Source organism: Triturus cristatus, chromosome 8, assembly GCF_964204655.1.
Source record: "Triturus cristatus chromosome 8, aTriCri1.1, whole genome shotgun sequence".
Classification (NCBI taxonomy): Eukaryota; Metazoa; Chordata; class Amphibia; order Caudata; family Salamandridae; genus Triturus; species Triturus cristatus.
In genome coordinates, this window is record NC_140591.1 from 1,055,468,779 (window position 1) to 1,055,489,070 (window position 20,292).

Below are 20,292 nucleotides of genomic sequence, written 5' to 3' on the forward strand. Positions count from 1 at the left end.
CACAGTCAAAAATCAAAGGTTACTGATCTAAATGTGTAGGCCTCATGGTCACCAACTAAAAGAGTAATACACAGAAAGGAATCTTTTTTGATAAATAACGAAGTGTTATATAGAACATAGTCCTGAGAGCACAATTGAAAATGAAAACAAGATATAGTATATGGTATAAACCATGCACCAAAAAGTGTTATATAAGATGAACCGGGGCATGAAATATAGTATGCAATACATTGTGCGCAATGACAGATTCATTGGAGAGCGCGAGATAGCACAGGCACTAGCGTGTGCTATGCGATATACGCCTTGGAGTGTAATATGCACAGGGCAGTGTTGTGTAACCTAACTAGTCTCTAAAGTTGTAATATAAAATATGTGCTGGGGAGTGTAACGTTGCATATGCACTGTGACAAAGATATGCATCCCAGATTGTAATATGTATGGCATAGCGCTGTATGCTATAACATAGGCATCGAGGAAGGCCCGTTAGATGGGGCAATATAACCCGTGCGAAGGCAAGTGTGGCATGACATATTCACGGGGTGGTGCTATAGTGCACATGGGCTAGAGAGTGTCATAGCATACGCACTAGCTGGTGGAATACAACACAGAGGTGTGTGGCACTCGGCGAGCACTGGTGGGTGTAACACAGCATTGGGCTCAGCCAGGAGCCCGCTGTGACTCTCAAGTGAGGTTTGTCTCCTTTCCAGAGAGTAAAATAAAAAGTATTACACATCTGGCGGTGGATGTGTGTTTTATTAACCGTGAGGGTTTTTTTTTGCATAGTTTGGTCGAATTTGTGTCGAATCCCCTTTGAATGGCTTGGTGTGCGTGTGTAATAAATGTGCCCATCAATAGCTACCCATGTTCGTATAAATAAATGACAAGGGTGTCTACTTGGAGAGTACCCACCGGCGGGGGCACCGGGATTAGGCACGGTAGGGCTTCAGACACGTCAGAGCTTCACTAGCGGTGTAAATACATTCCACGTGGATTCATTATATGCATAGTTGCCTTTTAATGAATATCACGCAAATCATCATGGCAATAGGTACATACAGTTTGTCCAGCATGTCCTAGGTGTTTCTATAAATATATATTTTTTTAAAATAATAAAAAACAAAGGCCGACCCCGGGGGATGGGGTCCCCGGGGCCATAAGTGGCATGAGGAGGGGGGCAACGCAGTCCCCCTCCTAAAGAACTAAAAAAAAAAAAGGCCATGACCCAGGGGTTGGGGTCCCCGGGTCCGATTAAGGCCTTGGGAGGGGGGCCACACGGCCCGCTTCCAAATTAATTTTTTCAACAAAAAAAATTACGGTGCCGGCCCTGGGGGATGGGGTCCTCAGGGCCAATAAATTAGAAAAAGAAGGGGTGCCACACAGCCCTCCTACTTAAAAAAATAAAATAAATAAAAGACCGGCATCGTGCCGAGGCCACGCCCCCTCCTTGCAGCACTCTGCAAACGCATCCCCTGGCCAGTTGTAAGTTGGGGAATTAATTCCCCTTGAATACTGAGGGTCCCTGAGGACCAACTAGCCCAACAGGTATTTCCAGTATGCGCCAGGGAGCTGCGTTGCAGACAGGTGTTCTGAGGCCACGCCCCTTTTTACACCTCTATGCAACGCAGCTCTGTGGCGCTTACTGAAGGTACCTAATGGGCTAGTTTGACCCTAGGGACCCTTAGGATTCAAGGGGACTTAATCTCTCAACTTAGAACGGCCACAGGGCGCGTTTACACAGTGGTGAAGGGAGGGGACGGGGCCTGAAGTGACGTGTGCAAACACGCCCTGTGGCATGTTTTAAGTTGGGGAAATAATTACCTTTAAATCCTGAGGGACCCTGGGAGCCAACTAACCCACCAGGTGCTTCCAGTAAGCGCCACTGCTCCGCGTTGCAGAGAGTTGGTGCAGGCCGTGCCCCTTTTTACACCTCTCTTCAATGGCGCTTACTGGATGTACCTAGTGGGCTATTTTGCCCCTAGGGACCCTCAGGATTCAAGGGGACTTAATCTCCCAACTTAAAACGGCCACAGGGCGTGTTTACGCAGTGGGAAAGGGAGGGGACGGGGCCTGAGGTGACGTGTGCAAACACGCCCTATGGCGCGTTTTAAGTTGGGGAAATAATTCCCCTTCAATCCTGAGGGCCCCTGGGGGCTAACTAGCCCACCAGGTGCTTCCAGTAAGCGCCACTGAGCTGCATTGCAAAGAGGTGGTCCAGGCCGTGCCACTTTTTACACCTCTCTGCAACGCAGCTCTGTGGCGTTTACTGGAGGTACCTAGTGGGCTAGTTGGACCCTAGGGACCCTGAGGATTCAAGGGGACTTAATCTCCCAACTTAAAACGGCCACAGGACGTGTTTACACAGTTGGGAAGGGAGGGGACGGGGCCTGAGGTGACGTGTGCAAACACGCCCTGAGGCACGTTTTAAGAGGTAGTTTTAATCCCCTGCCCTATTATATACTAGGGGCTTACAGAGGAGGTCATGCTAATAACAGGGGGACCCCCAACGCATAGTGTTCCCTAGTGTATGTAGGTGTTTTCACTGTATTCTGAGTGTCTTTTAACATAGCACTGGCTCTAGGACTTGTGAGTCAGACTCAGTTACCACCAGTATCCGTCTGAAAAAGTTGAGGGTACAGGATGATTTTGCAACAAGGCTTCTTTCTGCTCTTCTGTTTGTTCTTTCTGCACGTTATCCTTCTTCCTGCACTTTTCTTCGTCTTTGAGGACTTCTGTTGCTTCTTTCTGCATTTCTTTTTTTTCTTTCTGTGCGTTTTTTCTTCTTTCTTCACATGTCCTATCTCTGTAGGCATAGTTAGAAAATAGCATTTAAAAAACCTTTGAAAGTCACTGAAAAAACCATAGGTTTCAGGCACGTTATAGTTAGGAATTAGCATTTAAAAAACCTTAGAAATTTACTGAAAAAACCATAGGTTTCAGGGGCGTTATAGTTAGCTGGACTTTTCACTCGTACAAAATCATTGAAATTCCCCCGTTATAGTTAGTTCAGCTAACTATAACTCGCGCGCCCGCAATGCACTGCTGATGACGTCACATATTACATCACTCATGACATGGTCAGTGACATCACTCATGACATCACTCATGACATCACTGATGACATCTCAAATTACATCACTGATGACATCATCCTTGTGATAGAGTGGCAGACCTCCTCTCCCCCTAATATAACCTTTGATACACACATTCAAAAATAGAAACTAACATTTTCAAAACAATGGACATACCAATACCAGTTACAACAACCTATTCAGTAGTTCTAAGATCCACATACAAATCCACTCATTCACCAACAGTCCTATACAGTCACTCATACATGCACTCACTCATCATATGTACTCATACACCTATACATCCTGTTACACAACGCCACTCATCCATAGAGTTACTCACACACATAGTCACTCATGCTAATAAAGAATCAAACATCCATTTACTTGCATATACAGTTATACACACACCACCACACGTACTTCTACATAAACTTACACATACTTATTCATACAGGAACTCTTCCAATCTCTCACTCTCACATATACTCACTTATATACATCAATAGACACATATACTAGTTTAAAACATATGTAGTTACTCATAAAGACACTATTGAGACAGTCATTCACTCACTAACACACCCATGCACACACTCATTCACCCATACAGTCCTGCATACATGCTGTCTTCAACACATACAAACAGTGAGTCACTCATTCATGCACCTATGCACTACGTAATACCCCCCACCGAACCATACAGACACTCAGACACAAATACTAATACTCAAAAAACCAACTAATAACCTATATAGACACTCATGTAGCTACTCACCAACCCATGCAGCCACTTATACACAAAGTGAGAGACTGATACAGATATTTACATATTTAAACATTACTCACTAAGCCATGTATTCACTAAGATACACTTAATCAGTCAGTTATACAATCAATTTTTCAAAAACAAATCATCCATTTAGACTCTTATATACCCATTTCTTCTTCCATCGACCTTGAGATATACATATACAAAAACATATGTAATTTTCAGAAAAACACACATTCACTGGATGATTTCATCAGTGATGTCATCAGTGATGTCATTTGAGATGTCATCAGTGATGTCATGAGTGATGTCACTGACCATGTCATGAGTGGTGTATTATGTGACATCATCATCAATACATTGCGGGCGCGCGAGTTATAGTTAGCTGAACTAACTATAACGGTGGAATTTCAATGGTTTTGTACAAGTGAAATGTCCAGCTAACTATAACAACCCTGAAAACCTATGTTTTTTTCTGAGAATTTCTAAGGTTTTTTAAATGCTAATTCCTAACTATAACGTGCCTGAAACCTGTGGTTTTTTCAGTGAATATATATATATATATATATTCACTGAAAAAACCATAGGTTTCAGGGGTGTTATAGTTAGCTGGACTTTTCACTTGTACAAAACCATTGAAATTCCCCCGTTATAGTTAGATCAGATAACTATAACTCGCGCGCCCGCAATGCACTGCTGATGACGTCACATATTACATCACTCATGACATGGTCAGTGACATCACTCATGACATCACTGATGACATCTCAAATGACATCACTGATGACATCACTGATGGCATCGTCCAGTGAATGTGTGTTTTTCTGAAAATTAAATATGTTTTATATATGTATATCTCAAGGTCGATGGAAGAATAAATGGGTATATAAGTGTCTAAATGGATGATTTGTTTTTGAAAAATTGATTGTGTAACTGACTGATTAAGTGTATCATAGTGAATACATGGCTTAGTGAGTAATGTTTAATCAGTAAATATCTGTATCAGTCTCTCACTTTGTGTATAAGTGGCTGCATGGGTTGGTGAGTAGCTACATGGGTGTCTATATAGGTTATTAGTTGGTTTTTTGAGTATCAGTCTGAGTGTCTGCATGGTTCGGTGGGGGGTATTACGTAGTGCATAGGTGCATGAATGAGTGACTCACTGTTTGTATGTGTTGAACACAGCATGTGTGCAGGACTGTATGGGTGGATGAGTGTGTGTATGGGTGTGTTAGTGAGTGAATGACTGTATCAATAGTGTCTTTATGAGTAACTACATATGTTTTAAACTAGTATATGTGACTATTGGTGTATATATGTGAGTATATGTGAGAGTGAGAGATTGAAAGAGTTCCTGTATGAATAAGTATGTGTTTCTATAAGTGATTGTTTAAAAGACTAAGTATGTGTAAGTTTCCGTAGAAGTAAGTATGGTGGTGTGTGTATAACTGTATATGCAAGTAAATGTATGTTTGATTCTTTATTAGCATGAGTGACTATGTGTGTGAGTAACTCTATGGATGAGTGGCATTGTGTAACAGGATGTATAGGTGTATGAGTACATATGATGAGTGAGTACATGTATGAGTGACTGTAAAGGACTGTTGGTGAATGAGTGGATGTGTATGTGGATCTTAGAATTACTGAAGAGGTTGTTGTAACTGGTATTGGTATGTCCATTGTTTTGAAAATTTTAGTCTCTATTTTTGAATGTGTGTATCAAAGGTTATATTAGGGTGAGAGGAGGTCTGCCACTCTATCACAAGGATGATGTCATCAGTGATGTCATCAGTGATGTCATTTGAGATGTCATCAGTGATGTCATGAGTGATGTCACTGACCATGTCATGAGTGATGTAATATGTGACGTCATCAGCAGTGCATTGCGGGCGCGCGAGTTATAGTTAGCTGAACTAACTATAACGGGGGAATTTCAATGGTTTTGTACAAGTGAAAAGTCCAGCTAACTATAACACCCCTGAAACCTATGGTTTTTTCAGTGAATTTCTGAGGTTTTTTAAATGCTAATTCCTAACTATAACGTGCCTGAAACCTATGGTTTTTTCTGTGAATTTCAAAGGTTTTTTAAATGCTAATTTCTAACTATGCCTACAGAGATAGGACATGTGAAGAAAGAAGAAAAAATGCACAGAAAGAAACAAAAGAAGTGCAGAAAGAAGCAACAGAAGTCCTCAAATACGAAGATAAGTGCAGGAAGAAGGATAACGTGCAGAAAGAACAAAAAGAAGAGCAGAAAGAAGCCTTGTTGCAAAATCATCCTGTACCCTCAACTTTTTCAGACGGATACTGGTGGTAACTGAGTCTGACTAACCAGTCCTAGAGCCAGTGCTATGTTAAAAGACACTTAGAATACAGTGAAAACACCTACATACACTAGGGAACATTATGCGTTGGGGTCCCCCTGTGATTAGCATGACCTCCTCTGTAAGCCCCTAGTATATAATAGGGCATGGAGATTAAAACTACCTCTTAAAACAGGCCACAGGGCGTTTTTGCACACGTTAACTCAGGCCCCGTCCCCTCCATTCACCACTGTGTAAACACGCCCTGTGTCCATTTTTAGTTGGGAGATTAAGTTCATTTGAATCCTGAGGGTCCCTAGGGTCCAACTAGCCCACTAGGTACCTCCAGTAAGTGCCACAGAGCTGCGTTGCAGAGAGGTGTAAAAAGTGGCACGGCCTGGACCACCTCTCTGCAATGCAGCTCAGTGGCGCTTACTGGAAGCACTTGGTGGGCTAGTTAGCCCCCAGGGGCCCTCAGTATTGAAGGGAAATTATATCCCCAATTTAAAACGTGCCATAGTGCGTGTTTGCACACGTCACCTCAGGCCCCGTCCCCTCCCTTCACCACTGTGTAAACGCGCCCTGTGGCTGTTCTAAGTTGAGAGATTAAGTCCCCTTGAATCCTAAGGGTCCCTAGGGTCAAACTAGACCACTAGGTACCTCCAGTAAGCGCCACAGAGCTGCGTTGCAGAGAGGTGTAAAAAGGGGCTTGGCCTCAGAACACCTGGCTGCAGCGCAGCTCCCTGGCGCATACTGGAGATGCCTGTTGGGGGCGCGTTTGCAGAGTGCTGCACGGAGGGGGCATGGCCTCCGGCATGATGCCAGTCTTTTATTTATTTTAGTTTTTTAAGAAGGGGGGCTGTTTGGTTCCCCTTCTTATTCGAATTTATTGGCCCTGATGACCCCATCCCCCAGGGCCAGTCTCCTAATTATATTTTTTTGACCCCAATCCCCAGGGCCGGCCACTGTTTTTTATTATTTTTAAAAAATATATATTTATAGACACACCTAGGACATGCTGGACAAACCGTACGTACCTATCACCATGACGATTTGCGTGATATTCATTAAAAGGCGACTATGCATGCAATGAATCCACGTGGAATGTATTTACACCACTAGTGAAGCTCTGACATGTCTGATGCCCTACCGTGCCTAATCCTGGTAGACACCCTTGTCGTTTATTTATACAAACATGGGTAGCTATTGACGGGCACATTTAATACACATGCACACCAAGCCATTCAAAAGGGATTCGACAAAAATTCGACCAAAACTATGCAAGAAACCCCCCTCACGGTTAATAAAACACACATCCACTGCCGGATGTGTAATACTTTTTATTTTACTCTCTGGAAAGGGGACGAACATCACTTGAGAGTCACAGCGTGCTCCTGACAGAGCCCAATGCTGTGTTACACCCACCATTGCCTGCCGAGTGCCACACACCTCTGTGTTGTATTCCACTAGCTAGTGCATATGCTATGACACTCTCTAGCCCATGTGCACTGTAACACCACCCCGTGAATATGTCATGCCACACTTGTCTTCGCACGGGTTATATTGCCCCATCTAACGTGCCTTTCTCGATGCCTATGTTATAACGCACAGTGCTATGCCATACATATTACAATCTGGGATCCATATCTTTGTCACAGTGCATATGCAACGTTACACTCCCCAGCACATATTTTATATTACAACTTTAGAGACTAGTTAGGTTACACAACACTGCCCTGTGCATATTACACTCCAAGGCGCATATCGCATAGCACGCGCTAGTGCCTGTGCTATCTCGCGCTCTCCAATGAATCTGTCATTGCGCACAATGTATTGCATATTATATTTCACGCCCGGTTCATCTTATATCACACTTTTTGGTGCATAGTTTATACCATACACTATATCTAGTTTTCATTTTCAATCGTGCTCTCAGGACTATGTTCTATATAACACTGTGTTCACCTACCCTTTTCACGGGCATTACATTTTGCGATAGGGGGTGGAGGGTCAGGGGGTGTTTCTGCCAAGTGAGCCCGGAGTCACAGTCACAAACGTCCTCTTCTTCCTGAATAAAAGTGAGATTATGCTGCATACTTGTTCATATTTTAAGTAGTTCGCACAGACACAATGTTTTAAAAACAATAAAGTTCCTAATACCCGCCTTCTCTGAACAGTTAGCTTGCTGCCCCATCCCCTTCCTCCCTATCCTCTGTTGTGTGAATCCATGGACTAGCCTCCTCCCTCCTGCCATGCATGGTCTGATGTGCTGCCACTGCCCTCAATTTAGTATGATGTACCAGTCCACTCCTCCTGCCCTCCATTGCCCAATTCTATGCCCCATCATTGACCTCCTGCTTAAACTTTGTGCTTAGCTTGCTGCCCCTATTCTCCTTCCCCCTGCCCTCCGATGTCTTTGTGCATGCCCCTGCTCCATCCTTTTTGCCCACCATGTCCCATGGACCTGCCACTCCTATCTACTCTGAGTGTTCTGTTGAGCTGCCACTCCCCTCCCACCTGCCTAGCATTGTCAGATGACTGTAACCTGTCCCTGCCACCTCCACCCTGCCTGTCCACATGCCATGCCCCTATCCTCTTCCTCCTGTCCTACATGGTCCATTGTACTGCCACACCCTTCTGCCCTCCCTGGTCTGTTGTGCTGCAACTGCTCCTCCTGCCTGCCCCGTGTGGTCTGTTGTGAGGTCCCTTCCCCTGAACTTTCTTGTCTGTGCACAGGTCCTGACCCTCCCTTCTATCCTCCATCGTCCTTTGTGCATGCCCCTCCACCCTCCTTCTTGCCCATCATAGCCATTGTGCTGCCACTAACCCTCCCACTTGCCATGCATGGTCTTCTGTGCTGCCATGGCCCCTCCCACCTTCCCTGTGTGGTCAGTTAGCTGCCCCTGACCCCCTCCCACCTTCCCTCCATGGTCTGTGTGTATGCCATCACAGTCTCACTGTTGCTCTTCATGGTGTGTCTTGCTTCTAGTGCCCATCCTGCCTGACCTCCATGGCTATCTTGCTGCTCCTGCCCTGCCCCCTTGCCCCCAGCCCTACTCCCTCCCTCCTGGCTTGTCTGTTCCATTGTAATGCCCCTGATCCGTCCCTCCTGCCCTTTATGGTCTGTTATGCTGCAGCTTTCTCTCCTGTCTGTCCATTATGGTCAGCTAGCTACCATTGCCTCTTGCCCCTCTGTTCTCTGTTGTCCATGTGCATGGTCCTGTCCCCTCCCTCTTGCTTTCTATGGATTGTTGTGCTGCACTCCCGTCCTGCATGCCCTGTGTGGTGTATTGTGCTGCTGCAAACCCTGATGCCTGCCCTGCAGGGTCAGTTTGGTGCACCTCTCCATGTCCCTCCTGTCCTCTGTTATCCAAGTCCATGTCCCTATCCCATTTCCTTCCATGATCCAATGTACCATACTTGCGAACATTTTGAACTTGGTAAGAGGGAGATTTTGAAAAAAAACTGGGGTATTGATTTTCCCCTTTGAGTTACATTGAAAAAGAGGATATTGTAGACAGGAGACAGATCAAATAAAGCCCATTTGAGCTTAAAAACATTGGACGTTTCCTGGCTGAATCAGGTCTGTTGGCATGTATGGTTGTACTACCATTGCCTCTTCCTTCTACCCACAATGGTCTATTACATTGCCACAGCCTTGAAGGAGGGTAGATTTTGTATCACAGGGGGCCCCTGGCCCGTTCTGTCCACACCTGAAGTATGAGACCCTTGTCCTTGCCCTGCCAGCTGCATTTGTAGGCCGTATTAAATTGACCAGCGGGTCCTGTGTTGCTATATAATTATCCTGAGACATCCTTACCACTCAGCCAGCATAAAACCCCTGTGTAGGCCCTTCTGTTCAATATGTAGGCCTCTTTGTTAAATTGACCATAGCTCTGCAATTTTAGTGTATAGCAGTCTGAAGGCAGGTCTGCGAGGCCTTCTGATCCAAACTAGTAGCCCCCACCCTACCCGAGTGCTCCGTGCTCGGTATCAAAGTTCAACATCCCCCTGAAGCTGTCGACATACAGTAGGCTGCATCCTGGACTGGTACTTGCTTCCTGGGCAGGTTTCCCGCTTTTAAGGAAGTGGCAACCGCAGAGCGTCAAGTTAGGAGAACTGAGGAGATTTTATACATGAATATATTGAATTCCCGTACAATACCCATTATTTTCTGCTTGCTCTATGGAACTTACGATAAGCGATTGGCCTGAGAGACTGACCTTTTCACCCAGTCCATTGTCAGCATTAAGTGGGTAAATGACGAAATGTCTGGTAAAATCTGCAGACGAAGCTTTTGGGTAGCATACGTAGGTAGATGTAGCATGCAAAGGAGCCCACAAAATGATATAAAAAGGGAGCACCCACAGATATCGACGGACTACCTCGCCGTCTGTATGTAGGTTAACAGGCAGTGCAGGTTTTCCCCAAGAGCTGGGAGCTCTTGTCTTCCTTTGCTTAAAATGTCTTGCTCTGCTTTGCTTGAAGTATCTTATTCTATTTTACCTATATGAAATGTCATGTTATGTTTAACCATTGTTCTCTTTACTTTTGCATTTAAAAGATTTTGTATTGTAATTGCAGGCATGCTTGCTCTAAGAGTAAACGTGAGTGTTCCTAGGTAACATTTTCCTTGGTGTAACTTGTTTCCCATGATGCATTTATAGATGTGCTTTCTCCCTCTCTCTGTCAGTACATTAATTGAGATACAGAGAATATTATGACAGTTGTATGATTATCTGGATTCTGTATTTTGTACTTTATGTCTCTATTCTGCGGTTTCTTTGAAGTTGCATCTTCTCATTAAACTGCCATTGTATTCTGCCTCCAATTCCATGTCTCATATGTCTGTTTTCTTCATTTTTGGAGCAAGCGTTCCTAGGCACCCCGGCTCAAATTAAGGTGCCCCTTTTGTCCCTGACTCACTCTCCTGCTCAGTTCTGTGGTGGCTCCCGGGGATCTGGGGACCGCCCCTAGCTTCCTTGACCCGTAATAGATCTTCCCTCCAACAGCCTCTCTTGCAAATCCTGTATTGTTGGTTTGTTGCCCCTGCCCCCCTTTCCACTGCCCTCCATAGTCTGTTGTGCTTCCACGGCCCTTCCTGCCTGCTCAGTGTGGTTAAATTGTTGCCTTTGCACCCTCCTACCTGCCTTCAATTTTCAGAGTCCGTGCCCCTGGCCTCTGCCTCTCAACAGTATCCTAATGAACAACTAGATTGCTAACATTCTATATTTATTACAAAAGTGTGGAACGCCTGACATCATCTTGATGTAATCAAAACTGTAATACCTAGAGCATTTCCTTTAGAAATTACATATATGAGAGGGTCTTATTGGCATCAAAATTATGGTTAGTGCTCTAAAAGACTAAAATAAGGACATATTTTCTGAGTTTTCAAATAGCGACAAAGCACTTTTAAATTATTTGTTATCTTTATGTTTTTTTATCCAGTTGACCACTTGATTAAATGTTGCACTTAGGGGAGAGGATGTGGTGTTACTTCCAGAACTGCAGACTTTGCAACTGGGGAACCAGGTTGAAGTTTCTGCTTCAGCTCGACATTCTGTGATTCTGGTCAAATCACTTAGTCTCCCCATGTCTACAACCAAAATAAATTTGTTCTTGTGTGATGTAACCAATGCTCATGTAAAGCACTCCAATACCTGACAAGTCTGCACTATATAACACTGCAAAAACACAAAATAATAAGTGTTTTGCACACTTCTGTCATTGGGCTATATTTGGGCTACATCTGGGTGATTTTGGGCTACATTTGGGCTCTTTTGTCTCCGGTGGCCATCTTGGGAGATTTATTTGTTATGAAGTTTCCTAATTTCCTCATGTACTGCAGTCTCCTCAGTAGGAAATGCTTTCAGTTTTTTACTTTGATTCCATCATGAAGTTATTCAGATATTTCACACATTTGCCATAAATTCTGAATGTTAGCACTCTATTTGCTCATTAGATCACTGTAGTAGAACTACTGCACCATGGAAGTCTGCTCCTGGTATTAAAAGTGCATGTTTCAGTCTGCATGTCAGAATTTTTTAATGAAATAGAAGAGGACTTGAGAAGTCACTCAAAATGTGCCCTCATTTTCTTTCTTCAGCATTAATCATAATTTCTATGGCAAAATGAACCTCCTCATTGTGTTCCTTTTTAAATTAAATGTTTTAAGTGTTACCAGTTTATTCCAATCAAGATGGCTTCAGGTGTGCCATACTTTTGTCATAATGAAGACAGTAAGCGCTCTAGTTGTTTTTAAGAACATTCTGGGACATTCTGTCATTGGGCTATACTTGGGCTACATCTGGGTGATATTTGGGCTACATTTGGGCTCTTTTGTCTCTGGTGGCCATCTTGGGAGACTTATTTGTTATGAAGTTTCCTAATTTCCTCATTTACTGCAGTCTCCTCAGTAGGAAATACTTTCAGTTTTTTACTTTGATTCCATCAAGAAGGCATTCAGATGTGTCACACATTTGCCATAAATTCAGAATGTTAGCACTCTTTTTGCTCATTAGATCACTGTAGTAAAGCTACTGCTCACCAGGGAAAACTGCTGCTGGTATTGAAAGTGCATGTTTCAGTCTGCATGTCAGAATTTTTTAATGAAATAGAAGAGGATTTGAGAAGTCACTCAAAATGTGCCCTAATTTTTCTTTCTGCAGCACTAATCATACTTTTTATGGAAAAATGAACCCCCTCATGTTGTTCCTTTTTAAATTAAATGTTTTAAGAGTTACCACTTTAATCCAAGCAAGATGGCTTCAGGTGTGCCATACGTTTATCATAAGTAGGACTGTTAGCGCTCTAGTAGTTCTTTGGAACACTCTGGGAAGCTGCAGTAGAACACAAAGGAATCAACTGACAGTCTCTGCCCTTGTTGGATGTACATGTTTTACTGAGAATGTCAGACTTCATTCTCACATGACTGAGAAAGATAATGTGAATTTACAGAAAATAAGCTCTCAGTTTAGCCTATAGATCACCTTCCAAACCTCTGTGGTAAAAGCATGAGAAAATATTTTTCTCTCAATCATGATATCCCAGCAGAAGGCTTTTTCACATGGTGAAATCACCTTAGAACATACCACAATTCCTAAAATGAGTATGGTACCATCAACAAATGATTTATAATGTAACTAAAGTCTTAAAACCTTCTATTAACTGCAATGCTTTTTAATGAGATGCTATCATGTATATTGGTCCCAAGATGGCTGCCAACACTTCTTGGATGAAGTGCTGACAGCCAATCAGATCTCAGGATGAGATGTGTGGTTAGGCTCCGCCCACATATATATATGCTTTTAAATGCTATTTTCTCAGGAAATACTGAACAGATTTACACCAGACCTGCAAAAGGCACTTCCTTGACCTTATGGCTACCTCTCTGCCAAATTTCAAGTAATTCTGTTCAGCCGTTCGGGCTGTAGCTGTGTCTAAAGGTCCTATGGAAAAATGCATGGGGAAAACGCGTTTTGGGACCCCCATTTTTTCTCGGCCCCTGCTTGACGAATCCCCCCGAGACTTTCAGGGTAGGAGCGGAGCGTAGCGCCCCACCTATTTTGAAAATTTCGCGAGGATTCGTCGACCGGCGCCAAAGTTATTCCAAATAGAATGTTGCGGATTTCCTATGGAAACAGGGTCCTAACTATAACTACCTACTAGCGACCGCCAGTAGGTAATATATATATATATATATATATATATATATATATATATATATATATATACACATATATATCTATGTACACACACATATATGTGTTTGAGTGTTTATGTGTTTATGTAAGTATATATTATATATAGTGTTAAGTAATAGTGATATGTATTTCATTATACTAGTATATATGAGGTTCGAATTTGACTGTATAATTTATTTCATATAATTTTTGTCATTAACAGCATATATTTGCACTTTTTCCATATAAGTAATTTTCGGGCCTCCAACTATTTTTTGGTTATTTTATTTTGTATTATTTTTTGGAATTGCGATCAATGTATAATCAGGGCATTATGATGTTAAGTTTAACCACTATGGTGTTATTTATTTATGTTTCCAATTAATCTTTATTTGGAATGATCATTGCAATTTGTGATTGAGTATTTCTTCTATTGTGTTTGCCCCGATTACACTTGCAGTTTGCTGGTTAAGTTTATCGCAGTCCCATTGTTTGCACTATATTTTGAAAAAATGGTTCCCAGCATGTCATGTGATAAAGGCCGTGGCAACACTGCCGAAACGCGTCATGCTGATCCATATGGAATAAACCTGCACTAATACTTATACTCAGCATGCTGTGGTCTGTACCTGTCTTCCTGCAGAAGCTGGATTTAGGGGAATGTGTTTTTTTCATATATATATATATATATGTATATATATTCACTTAAAAAACCATAGGTTTCACACATGTTATAGTAAGGTGGATATTTCACTCGTAAAAAAACAATGAAATTCCCCCATTATAGTTAGTTCAGATAACTATAACTCGCGCGCCCGCAATGCACTGCTGATGACGTCACATATTACATCACTCATGACATGGTCAGTGACATCACTCATGACATCACTGATGACATCATCCTTGTGATAGAGTGGCGGTCGCACGAGTTATAGTTATCTGAACTAACTATAACGGGGGAATTTCATTGGTTTTTTACGAGTGAAATATCCACCTAACTATAACATGTGTGAAACCTATGTTTTTTAAGTGAATTTGCAAGGTTTTTTAAATGCTAATTCCTAACTATAACGTGAATGAAACCTATGGTTTTTTCAGTGAATTTGTATGGTTTTTTAAATGCTAAGTTATGTATGTATTATTATTTTTTTATATATTTATTTTACAATAAACTACGTATAAATTTATTTATTTATTTATTTATTTTTGGGGGGGGGGGGTTTCACCGTGCACGCCCGCAACTTTTAAAAAAAAAAAAAAAAAATTCTGCCTTCAGGGTCCTTCGGGGACCCCCTGACAAAGGCTAGGGGGTCAGGAACTCTCTACCCTGCCCCCTTTTCACGTTCACCACCTTCCTTTTTCACTCTCGCACTGAAAACAAACAAAGTGGCGGCCGACACTTCCTGATTTCGACCGATTCGAACATGGACTAACATGTAACCACCAATCAGAATTACGCTCGCGCACGTTAGGGTGCTCGCACGGTGCACGCATGGTGCGCGCACGGTACACGCTTATGGATATTTATATGCTTTTAAATGCTATTTTCTCAGGAACTACTGAACAGATTGACACCAGACCTGCAAAAGGCACTTCCCTGACCTGAGGACTACCTCTCTGCCAAATTTCAAGTAATTCTGTTCAGCCGTTCGGGCTGTACCTTCGACTAAAGGTCCTATGGGAAAATGCATGGGGAAAACGTGTTTTGGGACCCCCCTTTTTTCTCGGCCCCCACTTGACGAATCGCCCCGAGACTTTCAGGGTAGGAGCTGAGTGGAGCGCCCCATTAGTTTTGAAAATTTCGCAAGGATTCGTCAACCGGCGCCAAAGTTATTCAAAATAGAATTTTCAGATTTCCTATGGAAACACGGTCCTAACTATAACTATCTACTGGCGAACGCCAGTAGATTATACATATATATACATATATAAACACGCACACACATATATATCTATGTACACACACATATATATGTGTTTTAAGTGTTTATGTAAGTATATATTATATATAGTATTAAGTATGTGATATGTATTTCATGAAAATTTAACATTTACTACTTTCAACTCTGTTTATATTTTAAAATTGATATCTTTTCTATTTTTGGATGATATTAGTGTCAATGATATATATTTTATCCAATATTTGGATACTTCCATTTATAAGTTTGGAGCACGATATTGAGGTAAATTATATTTTTGATGAATCATTTTGTCAAAAAGTAATGATATTTTGTTACCAAAATGCTGTGTCAGTGAACTGTCTCAGTAGCAAGGTGCAGGAGAGTTTGCTTGCACTTCCCTTGTTTAGGAGGAGGCACATTGCACCTTGGCTCAATTCTCTTTTTTAAAAAATACAAATCATTGTCATGTGCATTTGATTTTAAGAGTGCTAATAAACCTTCACTAAACCAATGAGGATGTTAACTGTGATATGATTTATTAAAATCTGTAGGGAATAATACTTAAATTAAATAATGTGTGTAAAGAAATGAGTTATAACAGAGAAATTTAAGCATTTCAGGTGGCAATAAGTACCTTACAAGAAAACTGAAGTTTCACGCTGTTACAGAGGAAGATTTGGAATACAGTTATGTTTGCAAGTTGGACAGTGCAACTTACAACCAAAATATCACATTCACACTGATCAAAAGAGGTACGGTAATGTTTGTCTACGAATACATTATTTAACACAGCTAAAACCTGTAATGCCATTATACTATGAATTGATATATGTTGTTGAGTACCACCGAAATAGAATTTATAATCATCTTGCGCACATTGTTTTTAAAATGAATAAAACAATTACATGTTTGAACATTTTATAATTGACAACGAAACTGATACCATAAAGAAAACTATCTCCAAATGTGCTCTCCTGCTCCAATTGATGGAAGTAGGATGAAAGCACACAACAGCAGTTCTGAAACAGGGGCTTGTACTTGAAGACCAACAAGAACCCAAGCCACAGCATTTCTTCATGAAGTTTGTTTTCTATTTTTATTGAATTGAAGGAAACTTACCATAGTAAAGGACAAATGCTGTACCTTCTGTTCTTGTGTCGCTCCTAATATTTTAACTAGGGATTTGATTCACTCTCATGTGACATTGAGCCTATCAGGGTTTTTGTCAAAAGCCATGTGATGACTTTTGACAAAGACAATTCTGGTCAAAACTCATCAAGCTTTTGACTAAAATCTTCACAGCCACCATCTTTGGGTGTGTGAGTTTTTATATCACAGGAAACCCTGTGTTCAGGAAACAACAGGAAAAAACTCATACTCCCAAAGATTGTAGCTGTGAAGTGTTTAATAAAAAGCTTGACACGTTTTAACTGGTTTTGTATGTTTTTCAGTGAATATAGGGCGCTGCTCCCACTATCTCTCACCGACTCCGAGAGGTGGATGAGGTTGGAGGACAGAAGGGAGACATCTCGGAGTTGGTGCAAGATAGTAGGAGTAGGATCATATATTCACTGAAATAAACATACAAAACTACTGAAATTCACCAGGTATAGTTATCTCAAGTAAATATAACTCATGCCATGAGGTAACTATAGCTCGCACCCTCCCCATGCACTGCTAATTATCCCACATATTACATCACTCATGATATCTTCTATGATATCATTGATAGTATCACTGACAGTAACATTTGCAAATAAATTATTGATGGTAAAACTGTGCATGGCGAGGGTGCAAGTGATTGTTACATTAGAGCAAATATGTTTACTTTCACTCAAAAACCCAAAGGCTAAAGTGAAGTTATAGTTAGGTATAGTAATATATCTTACAATGCATTAAGAAAATGCAGAAAGTCACTGAAAAGAAACCAAAGGTATAGCTAAGTGAGAATGTAGGTTTAAAAATAATGTTTTAAAGTAAAAAAATGCCGAAATGCAACAGTTACAGTTATTTTTACGTAAGTATAAATCATGCCCTCGCCATGCACAGGGGTTGTCGTCAATGATATCTGTTTTGTTGTCATCAGTAATGTTATCAATGATGTCACAGAATATGTCATGACTGCTTTAATGAGTGAGGTCATAAACAGTGCATGGTGTAGGAGAGTAGGATCTGCCTCTTATGTTGCCCCCACTTTTTTTCTGATGTTAACACTGGTTTCTGGCTATAGTCTGGCTCTGACCCTGCTAATTAGGGCCCCAGCCTCTCTGTTCTCTCTAAACTACTTGGAGTGCATATTAGGTGCACTAGGGATTGGATACTGTGGTACCTTATGAGCCCCTAGTATATGGTACCTTAGGTACCAAGCGCATGGGTACTTCACAGGCCTACCAGGGGTTGAAGCATGTATTATGCCACCCCTGGGAAGCAGACTAAATCTGACACCACAGGCGTGCTACTGCTGCCTGGGTGAGGTAGTGTTAGCACTCCTCACTGAGATATAGGTTCACTATATCACTCCTTGCACAGACATATAAACCTATCAGTCACCCCTAAGGCAGGCCCTATCAATCCTGAGGGCAGGGTGCTTGGTTTCCATGTGAGGGGGTGCCTCTGCCTGAGCAGGGCCCCTCTGCAGCTCTCAGAGTCCATTCTCTGGGGCTGTTTGTGAATGCGGTCAAACCATATACTCTTAAGTGCATTATAACCTTGCGGTTAATGCTAACTTTGGAATGGCTGCATCAAAACATGTCGTATTTGGTGTCAAACGCTTTGGAATCATACCCCCATACCACTAACTGGTGTGGGAGTACGATCCCACCCTTCTAGAGGCATAGACATGTACCTACTGTGGAAACACGGCAGAATCCTGAAGAGCCCTGGCATCACAAAATGGATGCCACCAGTCACAGACACTGTGCTGCCCTCCTGCTGCTGACCGAAACTCGCTGTGGAGGAGCCCAACAATAGGCATCCTGTCACAGGGAGATGTGGCCACCTCCCAGACAGGGTTTAGTGTATTGGGGCTGGGTGGGTGCACTCCTAGAGTGCTTTGAAGTCCAACACTGGGGGAGCAGTAGGCTCCTCTGTGCATACATCAGTTCAAACCAGCTCAGGGGATACCTGTCCCTGCTCTGGCGCAAAACTGGACAAAGGGAATTGGGAGTAGCCACCCACTCCCCTGACCCTCCCATAGGTGGGGTCAGAGAGCTAGTCCCTCCCTTCCTTTCAGTATAAGTTAGGGAACCCTTGCCATTGCAAACTAGATATCCCTGGATGACGCTCTGAAGAAGAATCCTGGACCTTCGATGTTCCATTACCTCTGGAAGATGGAAGAATCTACCTTGGAGTCAACGAGTGACTCCCCTGCTTGGCTGGCACCCAATCTTGCAATCAACGGTCGCAAACTTTCCCATTCCCGCCAGAGTCCGAAGTCCCTGCAGCCCAGGAAGAGGATTTCCTGACTTCTCCAAGGCCATTGTGAGTCCCCAGCGATGCTGTGGCAAGTGGACCCCACGAGTGATGAGGAACCACAATCCCTGGGAACCGTGCACTATTTTCGAGTGCAACCCCTTCATGATGTTCTACGAACTTGTGCATTGAAGCATGTGTGGTCCAAGCCTCCAGCAGGATTTCCACCGAAGATCAGAGGCCTACCCTGTCCTGAGTTACCTTGGGCCCCTGTTGAGTGAATCCTCCTGAGGCGTCTTTGTGATCCCTTGCCAGTTGGCTTGTGGGTCCCCAGAAGACTTTTCTACAGTTCCAAAGGGTTCTTCTGGTTGCTACAGGCCTGCCCTGACTTACCCTTGCTGGGTGAGTCCCTCAGACCTTGCTGGTCTGCACTGCTGACTTTTTGTCCTTTCCACGAGACTTACTGTTACCAAGGCTTGTTGTCTCCAATCTGGTCATCAACACCGCAGTAAGCTGTAGACTTTGTGGGATATGCCGAATCCAGCTCCTGGTCATCGTCAACGCCTCCTGGACCTCGTGGCTGAAGAGTCAAGACACCCGTGATCACCTGAAATCACCTGACGACTGTTGGCATCCATCTTCCTTGCCCCAGGTCACTGCCAAGTGACTTTGAACACTGTCTCCTCTGCTTTCAGGTCTTCCTTCTTCTGAATCCAGCCTTGGATTCCACCGGACACTTCTCCTGTCTTCACAAGCAGCAAGTCTTCTTTGGCTCCCATTGAAAACGACGCCGCGACCCGACACCAAAAGACACCTATGCACCCGGCTTCCCTGGGTGAGGTAACTCCAGCACTACGGTGCTTCTGTGGGTGTTGGCTCTAGAACTACTTACCCTGTAAGTGACTTGCTTGTAGACTCACCCGAAGTATCCTTAAACTTTAAATTTCCAACCACGACTTGATCCTTTGAAGTCAATTGGGATCCGCGGCTGTGTTCTCACACTGCATGCGTCTTCCGTGGGTCCTTTACTTACCTGCCTTGGGTAGATTAGTGAGGCCCCAGTGCTTCTGAAGGCCCTAGGCCTTGTCCCCTCGCAAGTCGTTATCTCTAAGTCTCTTTTTTAGTATATGGTCTGGTACGCCCCTAGGGTCC

At 42.9% G+C, this 20,292-nt stretch overlaps 1 protein-coding gene across 1 annotated transcript in view; it reads left to right on the forward strand.

Moving 5' to 3' along the window:
• Positions 1–20,292, forward strand: part of LOC146805371 (interleukin-18 receptor 1-like) — a 366,176-nt gene that overhangs the window by 254,308 nt on the left and 91,576 nt on the right. Inside the window, exon 7 of the mRNA XM_085622593.1 lies at positions 16,342–16,481. Coding sequence (XP_085478719.1) covers positions 16,342–16,481 — 140 coding nt within the window. The remainder of the gene's footprint in view (positions 1–16,341; positions 16,482–20,292) is intronic.